The following is a 20,052-nucleotide window of genomic DNA, read 5'->3' as shown; positions in this document are numbered from 1 at the left end:
TTTCCTCAAGGAACTGGAGATGAGCTGCCGTTGAAGTTGTACGGGTCATGGCTGGCCAAAAGGAAGGCCTCACATTGAATTCTCCAGTGGATCTCCAAGGCCACTGAAGCCTGTTGTCTCTATTTTTTCTAGTCTTGGCCCTGATTTTATGACGTGGTCCATTCGTCCCCTGCCTCCCTCTCTATTTCATATACTTCTCTTTGCATTAAAACAAAAAATCTTTTTGGACACAGAGGAATTATTTCTTTAATGCTCTGTCTCTTGAGGTATCTGTCACCTCTTCATGTTTTGTTTTTCCATTTCTAATGAGCGGACTGAGTTTCCTTTCGTAAAGAGGATTGATCCAAATTATCAAATAACTGAACACAGCCATCACTCCCCCTACCAGGAAGCTGCTGTTGGTGAATTTGGTGGTCATTTACTTACAATCAGGCATCCAGACTGGGGTTGTGTAACATACATGTAAACCACCAAAGAATGCTTTGGTTCTGCAGTGTGCCACAAATGCAAAGATTGTGTTTATGTACAGTAGCATCAAAGTCCGGTTGAATATGTAGATCCTCAGGGTGCTGACTAAAGGAGTAATTGACTAAATGGGATGGTGAGCAAGGGAGGACTTTTTGAAGGAGACAAGCATTGAACACTGTTATTGGACCATGTTTTGAAAAATATGAAGCACGTAGTATGGCAAGAAGAAGGAAGGGCCTTCCAGGTGCAAGGACAGTGAGAAGCCCATGGATCTTGGGATTATCTGTCCACTGATCACCCCCTCTTTATTGCTTTGGCAAGAAAGAAAGCCGCTTTCGTTTGGAAGAGTTTTGAGCCCTTATATGGAGTTTATTCTCCTTGCAGGATCCAGCAATCAGCCTGGCCTTTTAGCCAGCGTTCCTCAACCAAAACCCCAGCCTCCACCCAGCCAACCCCTACCGCAGTCTCAGCCCAAGCAGCCCCAGGCTCCGCCCACCCCACAGCAGCCGCCTTCCACGCAGGCCCAGGGTCTGCCCACCCAGGCCCAGGCCACACCCCAGCACCAGCAGCAGCTCTTCCTTCAGCAGCAGCAGCAGCAGCAGCAGCAGCAGCAGGCGGCACCGCCTCCTGCACAGCAGCCAGCGGGCACATTCTACCAGCAGCAGCAGCAGCAGGCCCAGGCTCAGCAGGTAAGGCGGTGAATGTGACCCTCGCTTGGCATATGTGAGTCATCCCTGTGAAAAGGTCCACTACGTGCAGGTGTCTTCCTTGGGAAGCCCTGGGAAGACAGAGAGCCATGACCCGGCACAGCGTTGTACTCACAGATGGCAGACACTAAACCTCACACAGTGGAGCCCTCACTGCATCACTCCCAGCCCTCCCCTGCTTCTTCTCAGGCCATGGGGAATTCTGCACCTCACCAGGGAACCTCAGCAAGGAAGCTGGTTTTTAAGGACTCTTTTTTTAATTTTTATTTATTTATTTATTTATAACATCTTTATTGGAGTATATTTGCTTTACAATAGTGTGTTAGTTTCTGCTGTATAACAAAGTGAATCAGTTATACATATGTCCCCATATCTCTTTCCTCTTGCATCTCCCTCCCTCCCACCCTCCCTATCCCACCCCTCTAGATGGTCACAAAGCACCGAGCTGATCTCCCCGTGCTATGCGGCTGCTTCCCACTAGCTATTTTACGTTTGGTAGTGTATATATGTCCATGCCACTCTCTCACTTCGTCCCAACTTACCCTTCCCCCTCCCCATATCCTCAAGTCCATTCTCTAGTAGGTCTGTGTCTTTATTCCCATCTTACCCCTAGGTTCTTCATGACCTTTTTTTTTTTTCTTAGATTCCATATATATGTGTTAGCATACGGTATTTGTTTTTCTCTTTCTGACTTACTTCACTCTGTATGACAGACTCTAGGTCCATCCACCTCACTACAAATATCTCAATTTTGTTTCTTTTTATGGCTGAGTAATATTCCATCGTATATATGTGCCACATCTTTATCCATTCATCTGTCAATGGACACTTAGGTTGCTTCCATGTCCTGGCTATTGTAAATAGAGCTGCAATGAACATTTTGGTGCATGACTCTTTTTTGTTTTTCTTTTTTTTTTCTGACATGACACCATCATCAAATTGAAGCAGAAAAACAATTATTTCTTATTATCATCAAATATCCAGTAGTGTTTAACTCTTTCTGGTGTGTCATAATTTAAATTGCTTTGTATATTTTTTCACATTTTTTTGCTCTGAATATATTCATTTTATAATGATCAATATATCTTTTAAGTCCCCCTTTTAGCCATAGGTGGCTTCCTCCTCTTTTTTTCCCCTTTGCCACTTTTTTTTTTTTTTTAAAGAAACTGGGTCGTTTGTCCTGTAGAATTTCCCACATTCTGGATTTGGTTGATTGCATCCCTGTGGTGTTGTTTAATATGTTCCACCACCCTCTGTGTAAATGGGTAGTTTCTTGAGGCCTCTCAGTATTTGATTCAGGTTGATAGTCCTTTGTTCTTCCAGTTGCATCACATCAGGAGACATACAGTAGTCTCAACATCACAAGACATACAGTAGTCTCACCTTGTCTGTGGGGGATACATTCCAAGACCCCCAGTGGATGTCTGAAACCACAGCTAGTACCGGACCCTATATATACCATGTTTTTTCCTATACATACATACCTATGGTAAAGTTTAGTTTATAAATTAGGCACAGTAAGAGAGTAACAAGAATAGCTAATAATAAAATACATCAATTATAGCAATATACTGTAATAAAACTTATGTGAGTGTAGTGTCTCTCACAAAATATTCTTGTGATGATGTGAGATGATAAAATGCCTGCTTGATGAGATGAAGTAAGGTGAATGTCGTGAGCATTGTGACATAGCGTTAGGCTACTATTGACCTTCTAACCATATGTCGGAAGGAGGGTCATCTGCTTCTTGGGATCCAGAACCATGGAGCCATGACAGTGTCAATGGTTGCATGTCAGGAGCAGATGGTGTCAATGGTTGGGGATCCCAGCCAGGACGAAATGGGACGGTGCAAGGTTTCGTCACACTGCTCAGAACAACATGCAGTTTAAAACTTATGAATTGCTTATTTCTGGACTTTTCCATTTAATATTTTCTTTTTTTGTTTTCTTTCCTTTTTTTTTGCGGTACACGGGCCTCTCACTGTTGTGGCCTCTTCTGTTGCGGAGCACAGGCTCCAGACATGCAGGCTCAGTGGCCATGGCTCACGGGCCCAGCCGCTCCGCGGCATGTGGGATCTTCCCAGACCGGGGCACGAACCCGCGTCCCCTGCATCAGCAGGCAGACTCTCAACCACTGCGCCACCAGAGAAGCCCCCCATTTAATATTTTCATATCACTGTTCATCACGGGTAACTGAAACTGCAGAAAGCGAAACTGTGGATAAAGTCTGCTTGTCCCCTCTTTTATTAATATTAAGATCAATCTGTGGGTTTGGCGTTGTCTGTCTGATCCAGTCACTTAATATTCCCCTTCAGTTTGTTTCCTAAGTCCATTAATTCATTAGGGGTGGCAAAGCGGTGATATTCTAGCATTCCATCTTCATTTCGGGGCTGGATTTTTCTGTAAAGAACTTGGGGTCGAACTCGCACCCCCTGCATTGGAAGCGCGGAGTCTTAACCACTAGACTACCAGGGAAGTCCCCTGTAAAGAACTTTTTCAGCAAGTATTTGATTACCCTGAGGTACTGTTTGTACAGAAAAGGCAGAAATAATGCATGACTCTTTCCCTGTGTTTACCAGTTTTCAGAATAATGAGTTTGTTCATAGTACCATCCAGAAGTGAACAATGAAGATTTTGTTTTGTTCTTAGTATCATTATGAGTTCATGCATCTTAATATATTTGATATGTTTCCACACATTGCTGTTAAAAAAATTTGTCCCAGTTGTCTCAGTTTTGGCCAGTGGAAGTCTCTTCAGATTGGCTCCTGGGTCCTTTGGCTGTGACTCCAGTAGCCTTTAATGTGTCCTTGCTATTTGGTGTAACAAGCTGTTCCAGAATCATTCTGCCCTTGACCTGGAATCAGCCATTTCTCCAAGGAGCTGTTTCCCTTTAATGGAAATGATATTTAGAGACCACAGTCTTGCTACTAGGGATACCCATTTGCTAATGGGTTGGTTATTATTTTTAGGCCTTTTCAGTGAATAGTTAGGACACATATATATATATTTTTTAATAGAATATACACCATGAATTCAAATTTATATTTCTAAAGCAGATTTGTAATTATAGGATTTTTGTTTAACTTCTTGGATTTTATATTTGTATCTTTCTCATCTGGAAATCTTGATTCCTAACAACATTAACATAATTCTTAATTGATTTATAGTTTCAAGATAACAATACCAATATGATTACTGAAAACAGTTTAAGATTTCTTTGCCATTCTTGTTTTTTGGGTTTTTTTTGTTTTGTTTTTTTGCGGTATGCGGGCCTCTCACTGCTGTGGCCTCTCCCATTGCGGAGCACAGGCTCCAGACGCGCAGCCTCAGCGGCCATGGCTCACGGGCCCAGCCGCTCTGCGTCATGTGGGATCTTCCCGGACTGGGGCATGAATCTGTGTCCCCTGCATCGGCAGGCGGACTCTCAACCACTGCACCACCAGGGAAGCCCTTCTTTGCCATTCTTACACCTAGAATGTTTAGCACATTATTTTCTAGGAGTTTGGCTATTAATCTGATACACAGGTTTATTTGCTTTGTTTTGCTGTTTAGTTATTGCTTTTTAAATTTCGGTTTAATTTTGTTTTGTGAAAATGTAAAACATTTACATAATTTCAAACTTAAATCTGCAAAATTCTGTTCCCTCCATCCCATATATGGAGGTATCCTTCATTCCTATTTACAACTTGAGAGTGTTCCCTTTAAAGGATATATAGCATAATTTATTCCAATCAGTCCCCTGTTGACAGACATTTCATTGTTTCTAGCATTTTGCTATTATAAGTAGCCAGCTATTTATTGATATCTGCTTTTTTTGCTAACGCTTTAACTTTGCCCCAGTAGGCAAACAATATCCTCCCAGTTAACTTCATAACTAAGTGACAGTATTTGGGCTTTCACAGACAAGATCTTGACTTTTGTTCATCAGTAGGCCCTTTTTTCAGCTGTGTTTTTGTGCCTTACACAGAGTCCTTAGTAGTGAGGAGTAGAGAAGTATTCCTGTCTTCAGGAAGTTTATAAAAGAATATAACTTGAAACCATGCTACCAGTATAAGATAAAATATCATTAAGTGGTAGAGTATATTGAATATTTTCAATGTTTAAAGATGGGAGTATAATAAAGAGAGCTATTGGGAAATGATTTTCAGAAAGGCTTGAGAGGACTTAATAACTGAGTTAACATTTAGGTTATTCTCCTTAGTGTCATCATTGCTTCATCCTGTTCATGTAGGGAAGAATTTTAATCCTGGTTATTTCCAAATCCCTTTACGAGAGGGATAACTTCTGCGGTTAGCAGATCATTTAGTAGCTTCTGTTACGCTCCAGCATGTGGAGTCACAAGATGTACAGTCAGATGGATGCCCTCAGGCCAGGCACAGAAACCCCTCGGAAGCCAGTCTGCACTGCAGGAGGCAGGTAGTGCAGTGGCTGGAGCCTGTCAGTGTAACGTGCTGCTGTGTTTATGTCATGCCCTGAGGTTCCCCTCGTGACTTTTCAGGCCAAGGTAAAAGACGCCCTACCTGCCCTTGCCTTTGGCTTCAGCACCGGTCTTAGTTGTTACTGAGACATTCATCCTTTGTGGAATATGGTTCTGAGACAGGCTTTTATTCACCTCTTCATTCCTTGCCACTTTCTCCTGCTCAGTTTCAGGCAGTACACCCTGCAGCCCAGCAACCAGCGATCGCTCAGTTCCCCGTGGTAGCCCAAGGAAGCTCTCAACAGCAGCTGATACAGAGCTTCTACCAGCAGCAGCAGCTGGCCACAACCCTGCATCAACAACAGCTGCTGACTCAGCAGGCTGCCTTGCAGCAGAAGACCGCAGTGGTAGCCCTACAGCAGGCCCAGGCACAGCCAGCCACAGCCCCCCAGCCAGCCCCTGCCCAGGAGCCAGCGGTGAGAATCAACCAGAAGAGGAGCACGCAGTGAGGGCTAGGGAAAGGGTGGGAAAGAGGCCGCAGCAGCTGGTGTGGCACGGCTGCTCCCCGCCCTGGTGGTGAAAATATTTGATCTTTTCCCGATACATCCAGGAAAAGGATGAGGTATACTCTAGAAGCTTAAGGTTTTAGAAAAATGATTCTAGGTTGCTGATGGACAAATGAACTTGTTTACAAGACACAAATAGACTCACAGCCATAGAAAACAAACTTATGGTTACCGAAGGGGAAGGGAGCGGGGAGGCATAAATTAGGAGTATGGGATTAATAGACGATGAACTTTCTTATTTCTCACTCTAATATTAGGCTGGCAGAAAGAGCTGTTCATTGTCTCTGTCAGTGCCAGTGTCAAGCAGTCAAAGCCCTAGGTAGGGTTAGAGCTAATCCCTTTCCCGTCTTCAGGGGGCAGTTTGACCACTGTGGCCTTCCCAGTCTCGGGAGGTTCGTGTAGGCCTCCACCTGTACCCTGAGTCCTGACAGTCTTGTGTTTATTCTTTGTCTTGGACGATATTACTGGCCACCTAAATAAGTCTACTATGCAGCGCCCTTCCAGGGCCCGCTTGCTGAGACCATTTGTCGTGGCCTGATCTCCCTCTGGGCACCAGAGCATCTGACTGTTGTTTGAGCCATCTTGTCAGTTTAGAAATTCGGCATGTTCGTTTCTAGATACTGGCTGAGTATAGAATCAAGACCTCTACGTGCTTTCTGATTGACCTCTACAGGTACATCCTCAGGCACATCATACTTTGACCTTTAATGAGTGCCTTTAATGAGTACTCACAGAGTGACAGTAATAGAAAATTTTATAATGATAGAAAAAGGCATTTTACATACCCAGCTGACAGAGTATCACAGCTACTCTCTTATTCCCAGGGAAGCCCAACCACTAGAAGAACGAAGGAAAAGTAAGAAACTATCTTTCTGAGGATTGATTTCTAATAGAGTTTTGTCACTCATCTTAAACCAGAAAAGCTACATCCCTTCAAAAGGAAGCAGTGCCGTAAATAGATTGTCTTCTTTAAGTCTCAGCTAAATGTGTGTTCAGTGTCTTTACACCTTCGTTTCTGAAACAGCTTGGTCTTCCTGCAGGCGTTTGGTAGACAGCTACTCTCTGTATTTTTAACAAGCGACAAAGTTCCTCTTGTTAATGGAAAAAGAGTTTTTAAAAAAATTATTGTATCATGTAGCTAGTTGAAATCTTATTTTGTCCAGTCCTCATTTAATGGAATTAGAAACTGAGGCCCAGGCTAGAAAGGGATCACCCAAGACACACAGACTGATAGCACCAGAGCTGGGGCATGAACTGAAGAATCCTGATCTGTGTTCAAGGATAATAACAATGATCGTTCAGGGTGAGGACGCGATCATCTACCACTGACTATACCCTTCTTATGGGGTCCCCCTCTGCTGACCCTGGACAAAAGTATCCACTTCCTTGGGAATGAACTGTGATCCTTCTCCATGTTCCTTGAATGAAAAAATACTTTGAGCACTTTGTTCAGGGGTAGGTGGTTGAGGGCACAGAGAAGGAACGAGAACAGAACGTGCTTCAGCCAGGAGCCAGAGAACCTCCCAGCCTTGACCCTTCCCTTTCTCCGGTGACCCTTTGTAGGACTTTGCTAGAGAAGCAAGTAATTGAATGTAAAGCATACCCCGCAGCCATCTCACAACAATCTGCAAAGGGAGGATGGCCATACCCCACAGATGTTTATTGCAGTCTTAAAAATAGCCACAAGCATGGAAGCAACCTAACTCGTTCCAACAACTCACCTGTGCAGCCATTAAAAATCATGGTTACAGAGACTTCCCTGGTGGGCCAGTGGTTAACAATCCGCCTTCCAATGTAGAGGACGTGGGTTCAATCCCTGGTCGGGGAACTAAGATCCCACATGCCGCAGGGCAACTAACCCTGCGTGCCACAACTACTGAGCCAGCACGCCACAACTAGAGAGCCTGCGAGCTCTGGAGCCCACACGCCATAACTAGAGAGCCTGCGTGCCGCAACTGCTGAGCCCATGCACCCTGAAGCCCATGCGCCACAACTAGAGAGAAGCCTGCACACTACAACTAGAGAGAAATCTGCACGGCGCAACGAAGAGCCCGTGCACCACAATGAAAAATCCCACATGCCGCAACTAAGACCTGACACAGCCAAAAATAAATAAATATTAAAAGAAAACAAAAACAATCAACTATATTTCAATAAAAATAGATTAATTTTTAAAAATCATGGTCATAAAAGTCTGTACAATAGTATGGAAACTCTCATGAGGTAGTGTTAGAGGAGAGATGAGATTATGGGACGAGTATGTACTTGAAATAGACTTAAATATAAGATACCAGAAAGATAAGAACAGTTGTATTAGAGTAGTGGAATGGAAGTCCGGGTGGTTTTTCTCCCCTAGTCTATATCCTTACATTTCTTGATGTTATTATACTCCTTTTATAGTTATATATTTTGTTTTTTAAAAAATCTTTGGCAAGATAGGCATTTGAGTCTACCTTGCTTCTTCTCCCCCTGTGGTCTGTTTCTCCCTCCTCCCCCTTCCCAATCCCATTTTTGGATGAGGAGGCATCATGGTGCAGAAAAGGGTCCTGGGCGATAGTCAAGAGACATGGATTCTGCCCTCAATTGACCGTGTGACCTTGAGTGAGCACTTAGCCTTAGGGGGCCTTGGTCTGGTCTCTTCTAAAATGAGGGAGTTGGAATCCATGTTCTCTAAGGTCTTTTTTGACTCTTCATTCTGAGTTTCTGACTGGAAATAAAACTGCTTGACAGGGTTGTTGTGGGGAGTGGCTGAATGGGTGGCAGCCAGTTTGAATTGGTAGCTGTGATAAAACAAGGTGTCCTCATGATGGAAGCATCTGTTCTTCGCTGTGCTGCATACAGAGAATAGGCAGAAGGAAGGGAAAATGTTCTCCAGGTAGTCTGGACTCTTCAAAATAAAGGGCCTCAACAGTTAAGTACCCTTTTCAGTGTAGTGAATGTCTTAAAGTGCAAGAAATAAGCAAATCTAGTTCTGTCCTTAAATCCCTTCTCGCCCCTATGGGTACTGGCTTTAGGCTGGCTGTTGCAGATGCACTTCTGGACCCCTGAGGAAGTTGTGGAGCTGGAACTCTGGTCTTCTTCCCAGAGCACTTTGCTTCTCACTCAGAGATGCAGTCAGCTGCTTTACCCTTTGACTTTAATTTGATCGGAATTAGAACCTTATATTGTATCATTCATTCGATTGGTGAGTGGTTGTGTACTCTCACATGTACGTAGCCTGCCTCAATAAAATTAAAGTCTGAGTCAATATAGGTACAGAAGCTCCCAGGCTGTCAGCATCCTGACCCAAGTAGCTGGACACTCTAGTTTCCTAAATCTCTTCATCTTTGAAGACACAGAATGTGAGAACCAATTTGCAGCGTGGAGGGGCAGCTCCAATCTGAGATGAAGGACTGGAGGGAAGGGATAGTTCAATACCTGAGGCATTTAATATTCTGAGTTCCTTTATTTCTGGATTGACAGTTAAGAAAAGGGTTAGGTGGCCTTCTTAATATTAATTTTTGTTCATTTTCTTGACATAGAACTTTGTAGATCAAGACTTATGCTTAAAGACTCGCTATGTGGCCACAAGGATGTTCCCACCAGTTTGTTTTTCTGTGGTGACAGTGTGTCCTGCCTTCCTTCTGGAAAAGACCTGTATGTCAAGAGACCTCCTCGTATTATTAGATCAGTCATCATCAAGGGCTTTTACATTTTTTCTTCTCTTTACTGTATTCTCTACATGGTTCTCCAGTGCCATTTCCAAACTGAAGATGGGAACAGGCTCATCCCACTGCTCCAATGCTGCATATTTTCTCAGGGGTTGCCACAGAAACAGAATCCTGTAAGACCCATCCTATCAATGAACTAGAGTGTTAACAACAAAAGCAAAAAAGTGCTGCCATTTATTAATCACAGTGAGATTCTGTCTCATTTAACTAGTAGTCTGAGCTCTGTCAGAAAGGGATCTCTTAGCAGAAATCACTCAGCTCAAATGTGTTTTAGCTAGAGGTGTGCCTTCATGGGCTTGTAACTGTGCCAGTAGAATGCTAAAGGCTGCCCTGTGGAGGCATTCTGAATGAGTTCCTAAAGCAGAAAGTGGTCCTTTAGGAAACTCTCTAGGTCTTTAAAGCTAGGAATAGCTTCTGCGGTCTTTGATCTGGGTCGAGTTACATATGGTTACCCTGTATATTATTGCCGATGAAGATTGAAATTTATAGATAAGCACCAGGTAAGTATCATGCTGGTATCAGTCTCAAGGCTGCAGCTCAGATCGTCAAAGCCTCGTTTTTTTCTTTCTGGGTGTTCTTGATAAACTGAGCCATTTGAGCCATATGTTAGCTCTCACATGGCATTTTTGTTATGCTCGTCTGCTTATTTGTTTTTCCTTTCCCTTTTTTTTTTTTAACGCTTTTGTCTCTCTTCCTAGCAGATTCAAGCCCCCATAAGACAACAGCCAAAGGTTCAGACAACCCCACCTCCTACCATCCAGGGGCAGAAACTCGGATCTCTCACTCCTCCATCGTCCCCCAAGGCCCAGCGTGCTGGGCACAGGCGGATTCTCAGCGACGTGACCCACAGCGCAGTCTTTGGGGTCCCTGCCAGCAAATCAACCCAGCTGCTCCAAGCAGCTGCAGCTGAGGCCAGTCTCAATAAGTCCAAGTATGTACTGCTTTTGTGGGCAAGGGCTGCTGGGGAACATTGCTGTGTGATTTTTGCATGTGTATGTAGTTGTGTGTAGATGTATATGTAGGGGTGAGTGTCTGTGTTTATTGAGAACTGAATTTTCCTGTAGATCAGACTGATCTTAAGAAATAATTTCCTACTTGCCTCACAGTTTCCAGTCTGTCTTCCATCCCATACTGTATCATGTGTTTTCTAAATTCTTGATCTGATCAAATCTCTCCATGCTGATAACATTTCATTGGCTCCCCATTGCCTGTAGAATAATATCTGAACCGACTGGTTAACAGACCAAGGACTATTATATCACATTGGTGGAACTGCCACTCTCCTCCTGGTCCACTTAGGAAATGCTTATTTATTCATCAAGATCCATGTTGGAGGTTATATTTTCTTTGACCCTTCCTCTGGTATCATATATAATTTTGTCTGAACCCTTTTTTGAGCATGTATCACACTCTATTATCATTATTTATTTGTATGGTTAGCAGACCTAGCCTGCAAGTTCATCCACAGCAAGCACCGTGGCTTAATCAACCTTTGTAAATCCGGTGACAGGCTCTGTGCCTGACATCAGGTAGATTGCAGTGAGTGTTTGTTGCGTAAATGCAGTGTCAGGCTCTCAGCTTTCTTGGAACCATATACGGAAGTTAAAAATCTTTAAATTGAGTCATTAGGTAAATGCAAAGGGCATCAAGAGGGACTTTAGAAGAAAATCAGGTGATGATACCCAGGGGCTCAAGATGGCGGTAAATGTCTTTGTTGCTCTTTAACTGTGATGGTGTCCACTGATGCTGGATCCTGACAGATGCGAGGCAGCCGGAATAGGCGGCAGCCCCTCTGGAGCTGTTGTGAATGTTACAGTGGTCACCACAGGATGCACGAGCCTAAGAACAGGTGGCTTTGGGATCCTGAATTGAAAGAACTTGCAGATGAGACCAAAAATCTAAGCAAGAGGTTAAAGATGTAGCGGGAGACAGTGAATCACAAAAGAAAGGGAGATGTTTGTTTCACACAGTGGAAAGGGCATCTTTGGAAACTGTTCCATTGCTACGGGAAGCCCTTTTAGAAACATACTGTAGAAAATAATGGTTTGACTTATAAAATAATTTGCTCTTGAAACAAAGAGAAAATAGGTTGACCCTTTTCAACCTTGATATGTCTTTTTATTTCGTGGGGGTGGGAACCTACCTAGGTCTGCAACCACCACTCCTTCAGGCTCCCCTCGGGCCTCCCAGCAAAACGTTTATAATCCTTCAGAAGGTTCTACATGGAATCCCTTTGACGACGACAATTTCTCCAAACTCACAGCTGAAGAACTGCTGAACAAGGACTTTGCCAAGCTGGGGGAAGGTGAGTAATTGGTGTCTTTTTGTGATTAACTCTAGAGGGGTACGCATGTGAAAATGTAGGCTTGGGTCTTTCTTTCCTTCAAAGACTTGATTTTGAAGTGTATGCACAAATCAGCCTGTATTTTTACTAGGGCACCGAAGTCTCTTCATCCTTAGGAAATCCTGGTCTGTTGTGGGTGGCAGCAAGGAGAGTGGGAAACTTTTAGGAAAGATTTGGTAGCATAGATCAGGATGATAGTGTCAAGCATGTTCACTCCTTGGAGGAATGTGATGGTACCTTGTCCTAAGTGGGTTTATTATCCCAGAAAGTCGTAGCTGCTTACCCACGAGAGTGTGCCCTCATGTAGACACTGAATCTTCATGATCAGAATTCTCTATTACGGTTGACTGACCCTGGAGCGGAGATCAAATAAACAGAAGGTACCATTTCTACCCTCAAATCCACAGTCTAATTTGGAAGGCAAGATACCCACTCACAGACACACATACACCTTGGAAAACAACAGCACACACCCTGGGAAAATTCTACAGTATGATACAGTTCAAAAAAAGTACCTCAGTGCAGACAAAAGCACAGGGTAAAGGAATGATCAGAACGGAGTGAATGATACGAACTTTGACCAAACATTTTAGCTTTATAATTTTATAGACATCTTTTAAAAATCCATACACTTCTTGCCTTTTTTTTTCTTCATAGGGCATAAGATTTAACTTTCTTTGACATTTATTGTCAATTTGTTTCATTGTTACGTATGCCAGTTACTGTTCTAGACTGTAAACAGAAATGCCTTCATGTGCTGTTGAAAACTAGTATTTTGCACCTGATTAAGTGACTCCCAAATTTTAAAATTCTTGTATCTATTTTTAGTAATTTCCTGTCACTGTTCTTGTTGTTCAACTGTTGGCTTTTACATTAAGCCATTGTCATTGTGCCTGTCCCTCATAGCATCTCACTACTGCCATCTGTCTTCTCTTTTGCTCTCATAACTACTTTCAACATGGAAAACAGATCATCAAACTCATTAGAATGATGTAGAGATAAATCGATTCAGAGTGAAGGCTGGAGGCATTGTGCTCTGAGTAATGTCCTCAAGCTTTAGAGCTTTAGACTTCCTTTCTTTCCTCAGCTGTTTCTCAGTTACTGCAGCGACCAGACAAGGGCCTCTGAATAGCCAAGGTGTTGCCATAATGCAGTAAAATGAGTCAAGTCTAGCTGTCGGTTTGGAGGGTGCCCTTCACCCCTGGCCTGTGTGTGCATCATGGGATTCTGCTGGGATGAACCGAGTGGTATTTTGTCCCTCCAGGCAAACATCCTGAGAAGCTTGGAGGCTCAGCTGAGAGTTTGATCCCAGGCTTTCAACCAAGCCAAGGTGATACTTTTGCCGCTTCCTCATTTTCTGCTGGAACTGGTTAGTATGGCGAACACCTGAAACTCAAGACTCACTGTTGTGACCTTCCCACTGGTTTCCAGTCCACAGATAACCCTAGCATGGCAGTGAGCCCCAGATCCTGGTGGTAACATAGTTTTCTTCATTCTGAAGATTTCCTATAAAAAGATCGGGATAAAAAAAGATCTAGAATCACTTTGAATTAGAATGGCAGGGTGATCTGGCAGTAATATACAGGATTTGTTCTCTCAAGTCCACATACATGTTTTTCAGCAAATATTTCTAAATTTCAGGAACATCACTCTGTTAATCTCTTGTAATTGCTTAGGTTCTTTGGAATGACTTGAAGAGTTCTAAGAATTAGATGCTCTATCCTATATCTGAGTCTCTTCTATGCTGTGTTTTTGTGCATGTGTGTGTGTGCTTACGGGGACAGGGAGATATCTTTTTATTTTTATTTTTTTCTGAAAAAGTTTTATTGTGCACAGAGGGGAAGGGCTCAGTCCTTCTTGGCTGCTGCCTTCCTCATGGAGGCCAGGACATTGCTCAGCTCCTCTCTCTTCCTCTTGGCACAGATGTGTCCCCCCACCCTTTTCTTGATGAACTTGAAGGCCCGCTTGTCCTTGGAGACCTTGAGCAGCTCCATGGCCCGCCGTTCGTAAGAGGCGAAGCCGCACACCTCCTGGATCACGTCCCGCACAAACTCGGTGTGCTTGGTGAGGGGCCCGTGGCAGCGGCTGCGCCTCGGCTTGCTCACGTTCTTGGCCACCTTGTGGCTCCTGTTGAGGCCCACAGCCATGGGGTAGCGCAGAGCCATGGCTGCTGCTCTTTAATGGCTGCTGTGGCGGAAGCGAGATACCTTTTTAAATGAGACGTTTAAAAAAATTCTAGAAGTAATTATAAAAACCTAATTTTCCCTTTTATTAATAAATAATATACATATTTAGTAATTTATAGAAGAGCATAGAGAAGAAAGTTAAGAGCCCCATGATCTCACCCCTGAGAAATTAGCATAGCAATACCATTTGGATGTCTGTTAGTGGCATTTAACCTTTTTAGGGTCACAGATATCTTTGTGAATCTAAGGGAAGTTACAGATCTTCTCTTTCACAAAAATACATGTGTCCACAATTTTGTGCACAATTTTCAGCCTCAGTTTATGACTCTAAGGTACATTTTTATAGTCATATTTTAAAGCCTAATTTTTTTTGCTTACAAAATTTGACATCTTTCCCCCATATCATTAAAGAAGCTCCTCGAATATAACTTTTAAAATATCTACATTAAATTCCTTTATGTGGATGCATCCTAATGTATTTAACCAGGTACCTCTTTTTTAAACATTAATTTGATGTCAGTGTTTTACTGTTATAAATTCCTCAGCAATGGATGTGAGGTTTTGAATATGTTCTTTGTAGGATATGGAATTTGATATCCTTCAAAATTGATCTTTTTAATTATATTGATTAATTTCTGCTTTTAATTTTTCATATTCTTCCTGCTTTCTTTGGGTGTATCAGTATTTTTCTAACCTCGTAAATTTATTTCTGATTAGAACTTTGGCTGTTATTCCATAACATTTGCTATGTAACGCTCTATTTATTTATTTATTTATTTATTTAATTTTTGGCTGCATCGGGTCTTAGTTGTGGTACTCGGAATCTTCCTTGCAGCATGTGGGATCCTCCGCTGTGGTGCGTGGGCTCCTCGCTATGGTGTTCAGGCTTCTCTCTAGTTGTGGTGCGTGGGCTCAGTAGTTGCGGCGTGTGGGCTCTGTAGTTGTGGTGCAGGGCTCCATAGCACGTGGGCTCTGTAGTTTCAGCATGCGGGCTCTGTAGTTATGGCCCACATGCTCAGTAGTTGCAGCTCGTGGGCTTTGTTGCCCCACGGCATGTGGGATCTTAGTTCCCCGACCAGGGATCCAACCCGTGTCCCCTGTATTGGGAGGTGGATTCTTAACCACTGGACCACCAGGGAAGTCCCTGTAATGCTCTCTTATTCTCATTCTTTTCTGGATGTTTTTAAATTTTAAATTTTAAGTTTTGATTTCTTTACCCTAGAGTTATTTAGGATATATTTTCATTGCATTGAGATAATATGGCCTCTGCAGTATTTTCTCTTGGGTATTATGCAGGAGTTTGTTATTCATTCTGTAAACGTTCTATGGGAGTTAGTAGTTTCCACCTCAATAAATACTAATCTACAACATGATTTTTAATGGAAGAACAATAACATTGTATTTAACATCCCCTTTGATTAATACTTAGGTTGTTACTAATTTTCACCACATAAACATTCTTGAAGCCAAATTTTTATTCATATCCTTTAAAATTTCTTTAAGATAGCTTTTAGGGGATTATTTGCTAAATCAAAAGATATGTGTAATTAAGGCTTTTGGTGCATATTTCCAAATTGCCCTCCAAGAATGCTATACAAACTTTATTTCAGTCGACAATGAATGAGTAATTTTCACCTGTTTTTCCCAGACAGACCAGCTCAGAGGCTGTAGACAGAGGACATTGTTTACTGGCCATTTTTATTTCTTTTGGGATTTGTGTTGTTCATGTCCTTTTTTTTTTTTTAATGTGCTGTGTTTATTTTGTTCTTATTAATATGTAAGAGCTCTTCATGTGTCATATTGTAAACTTTTCTCCCAGTTTGTCATTTGTCCTATGCAAGTATTATCTTATCTGACCCTCTCAACAACCCTCCGAGGTTGCCACATCATCCCCACATCAGTTATGGTTGAGGTAACTGAGCACAGCTAGTCTCTTTCCCAGGGTCACATAGCTAGTAAGTAGCAGACCTGGGACACCGACCCTCTGGCTCTAGAACTTCCTCTCTCAGGTTTTCTGCCTCATAATAAGGCAAATTTAATAATAATGTCCTAGAAAATCATCTAGTTTCAAATTTTTTTTAATAAAATAGAAGAATACATTTAAATCTTTTATAATATTTTCTTTGCATACATCAATTTTATTGTATGTATTTGTGTTTCTCTTTTTCTTGGTAATTCTAGCTAGAGATTTGCTATTTTATTACCTTTCAAAGACAACTCTATAGAACTACTCTTTTTCTGTTGTCTAATTCTTTATCTTTTGCCTTTATCTTTTTGATTACAGTTCCCTATTTTTCTTAGGTTCACTTTTGCTGATTTCAAGAACACATAGTAAATTTTTTTTTAATTCTTTAAAAAAAAGTATTTAGAGTTTTTCTCTCAATATAACAGTGATTTTCATCTGGCATGAGAGTGGGGAGTAAGGCTAATTATAATTTCCAGGAAGACTTTTTCACAGAGAATCTACTATTCTCTTGCCTCTTTCTTGCTCCAGTTGCCCACCCCACCCCAGCCTTTGAGGATTACACTGTTACTGAGAGTGCTTTCTAATAGCTGTGTGTTTCCCTTGTAAGAAAAAACTCATGTTTTAACCATATCCCATAAGTCTTCATATGATGTTCTCATTGTTAATATTTTGGAACAGGCATTGGAATTATTTGGAAGGTGTGTTTTTTAATATTAAATAGTGAAAATTTTTTGTGTGTTATTTTTTATTTTTAGCTTTGTTGTCTGGTCTATATAATTTTTAATTTTTTTTTTTTTTTTGCGGTATATGGCCCTCTCACTGTTGTGGCCTCTCCTGTCGCGGAGCACAGGCTCTGGACGTGCAGGCTCAACGGCCATGGCTCACAGGCCCAGCCGCTCCGCGGCATGTGGGACCCTCTCAGACCGGGGCACGAACCCGTGTCCCCTGCATTGGCAGGTGGACTCTCAACCACTGTGCCACCAGGGAAGCCCTAATTTTTAAATTTATTGGTATTTTGGTCTGGTTGAAAGTGCTTAAAGTTGGATATGCCAAATAGTTGACTAAATATACCAAATGTATAAAGCATTGGTCATTGTCCTTGAGATAAAATGTCACAATGATGACTAGTTATGGTGCTGGGTAGGATATAGTTTCCCTGGAAAGGGGGTCATGGAATAAGCCCTAGGAGGGTCTTCTTTGATGCTGAATCCCAGCGTTTAGTACAGTGCTTGGCTCAGTACACATTTGTTGAATGAAGGAAAGGAGTCGCTTTTTGCCAAAGGATAGGAGCTTGGATTCACCGATGTTAATAACAGATGTCCCTAATCATTTTCCATCCACTTCCACTTTTAATGCCTAATTCTTTCTTATCATACATTTTATGTTTTGTTTTTTGTCTGTATGAACTATTTTTTAAAGAGTTGTTTTTTGCTTTTATTTTTGCCTCTTCTCCCCGTAATGCTTAACTTTGAAGGTTGTAAATGGCAGTATTTTTTTTAATGGCCCAGCCATTAGAAAACACATATTTGAGTAGTTAGGACAGTAATACCTGCAAACATATGTTGAGTACATGCTGCGTGCTAAGCCCACTGGGTAAGTGCTTTTATGCACATTATCTCCAGTGATCCCTCACAACAGCCCATGAGAGGCTAAGTGACCTGCCCAAGGTCATAGGTGGGGAATGACAGAGTAGAAATTTGTCCCTGGGCAGCCCAGCGCAGAAGCTGTAGTTATAACCACATCTCAGAAATCTTATAAATCAGTGACACTAAGCTTTTACAGGCATTACAAAACATCTTCGTATTTTCCTCAATTTATCCAGCACTTTTCTATGAACGTTTGGTATTTTCCCTTCATTTGCATTTGTGGTGTGAATGAAGAGGAATCTTCATTCTTTACAAATGAAATAAAATTATATCTAAATCCCAGAAATTAGTGTGTCCTCACTGTATGAAGTTCAGGGTGGCACCATTTTCTCCAAGTTTTCTAATCAAGCTCAGACCGTTCACTGATTTGAAACCTTCTAACTAACCAAGAGAGGAGAGAAGCAGGAAATTTGGTGATGAGCTGGGGAGGATGACACAAGGGTTATCCTTAACATTTTTATGGTAAAAGCTGCAAAAATGTTGCTAAACTGTGTTCATACATTAGAGGAGGAACAGGCAGACAATTAAAACTTGACATTGTGCCTCTTTATTTAAAATACAGTAAGTCCCCTACATATGAACGAGTTCCGTTCCAAGAGCACATTCGTAAATCCGGTTTGTTCATAAGTCCAATTTGTTCGTAAGTCCACCAAAGTTGGCCTAGGTACCCAACTAGCACAGTCAGCTATATAATACTGTACTGTAATAGGTTTATAATACTTTTCACACAAATGATACATAAAAAACAAACACAAAAAATAAAGAAAACATTTTTAATCTTACAATACAGTACCCTGGAAAGTACAGTGGTACAGTACAACAGCTGGCATACAGGGGCTGGCATCTAGTGAACAGGCAAGAAGAGTTACTGACTGGAGGAGGGAGAGGAGGTGGGAGATGGTAGAGCTGAAGGATCGTTAGCAATAGGAGATGAGGGCAAGCTGCACATGACAATGTACACCAGACGCGTGAACTAACTTACGTGATTGGACATAGGAACGCATGTTCACATCTTTGAACGTTCTCAACTTGAAGGTCATATGTAGGGGACTTATTGTATTTTTCTGTTGATAAATTATATACATTAATTTGCTAAAACCCCAAGGAAGCAAGATTGAAAAACTCATGACCCCATTCCAAGAGGAAAGCATTACTAACATTTAACAATATTTATGTCCATAGTTTTATTTCTTTGTACATACTTTTTTCAAACATGAATTATACTATACATTCAATTTCATAATTTGTTCTTTTTCTTTTAATATATTTCATTGTATCTCATTTTAAAATATTTCAGAGACTAAGAGCAGTGATTTTAACCCTTCTCTTCCTCCACAGACCTTTAAAGAAGCTTAGTTAAAAGCCCACTTGAATGATATTCTTAAAATGACAAAATTATAGAGACTGGGACAGGAGTAAGGAGTGGGTGTGACTATAAAGGAGTACAAGGAAGTTCTTTTGTTTGATGGAATAGTTGTGTATCATTGTTTTGGTGCTTAGGCTAATTTATACATACTGTCAAATGGCAAGGAACTATAAACACACAAACACACACACACAAATGTGAGTACATGTGAAAACTGAATAGAGTTTAGTTAACAGAATTGCCCTGATGTCAGTGATATTGAACTATGGTTGTATAAGAACTCACCACTGGGGGAAGATGGTTGAAGGGTTCACAGAGTTCTATGTACTGCAACTTCCTATGATTCTACAATTACTTGAAAATTAAAAGGTTTTTTTTAATCCACTTTATAAAAGGCTAAATTAGATTTTAATTCAGGAACTAACTCATTATTAAAATGCAAGGTAAAGAATGGTAAAGACGGAGCCAGGAGACCTGTGTTTTGATCCTGGGTCTGCTGGTGGACCTCTGTCTAGTCTCTTAACTTCTGGGCTTCACTTTTTTTTCTGGAAAATAAGAAAATTATGATAGAAAGTGCTGAGATCCCTTCAGGCTCTGATATTCCATAGGGTATATAGATTTCTGTAAATCTAGAAGTTTGCCAAATATAGGATGAATGCCAATAGTATGGTAGATG

At 41.6% G+C, this 20,052-nt stretch overlaps 2 protein-coding genes across 5 annotated transcripts in view; one reads left to right on the top strand and one right to left on the bottom strand.

Annotated features, from left to right (window-relative positions):
- Positions 1–20,052, top strand: part of AAK1 (AP2 associated kinase 1) — a 171,689-nt gene that overhangs the window by 110,729 nt on the left and 40,908 nt on the right. For all 4 annotated transcript variants that reach the window (XM_082671739.1, XM_082671738.1, XM_082671737.1 and 1 more), the window contains exons 12-16: positions 853–1,157; positions 5,820–6,068; positions 10,570–10,799; positions 12,016–12,173; positions 13,477–13,581. In XM_082671739.1, coding sequence (XP_082527865.1) covers positions 853–1,157; positions 5,820–6,068; positions 10,570–10,799; positions 12,016–12,173; positions 13,477–13,581 — 1,047 coding nt within the window. The remainder of the gene's footprint in view (positions 1–852; positions 1,158–5,819; positions 6,069–10,569; positions 10,800–12,015; positions 12,174–13,476; positions 13,582–20,052) is intronic.
- Positions 14,052–14,394, bottom strand: LOC309833938 (large ribosomal subunit protein eL36-like). Its single transcript, XM_082672502.1, has one exon. It carries the CDS (start codon positions 14,375–14,377, stop codon positions 14,060–14,062), a length of 318 nt encoding a protein of 105 aa, XP_082528628.1. The 5' UTR covers positions 14,378–14,394; the 3' UTR covers positions 14,052–14,059.

Source organism: Grampus griseus, assembly GCF_964374135.1.
Source record: "Grampus griseus genome assembly, chromosome: 15".
Taxonomy (NCBI): Eukaryota; Metazoa; Chordata; class Mammalia; order Artiodactyla; family Delphinidae; genus Grampus; species Grampus griseus.
This window is presented reverse-complemented; position numbering and strand designations above follow the sequence as displayed.

Coding starts and splice junctions, on each gene's coding strand:
- LOC309833938 (XM_082672502.1), bottom strand. CDS start 14,377: ATGGCTCTGCGCTACCCCATGGCTGTGGGCCTCAACAGGAGCCACAAG.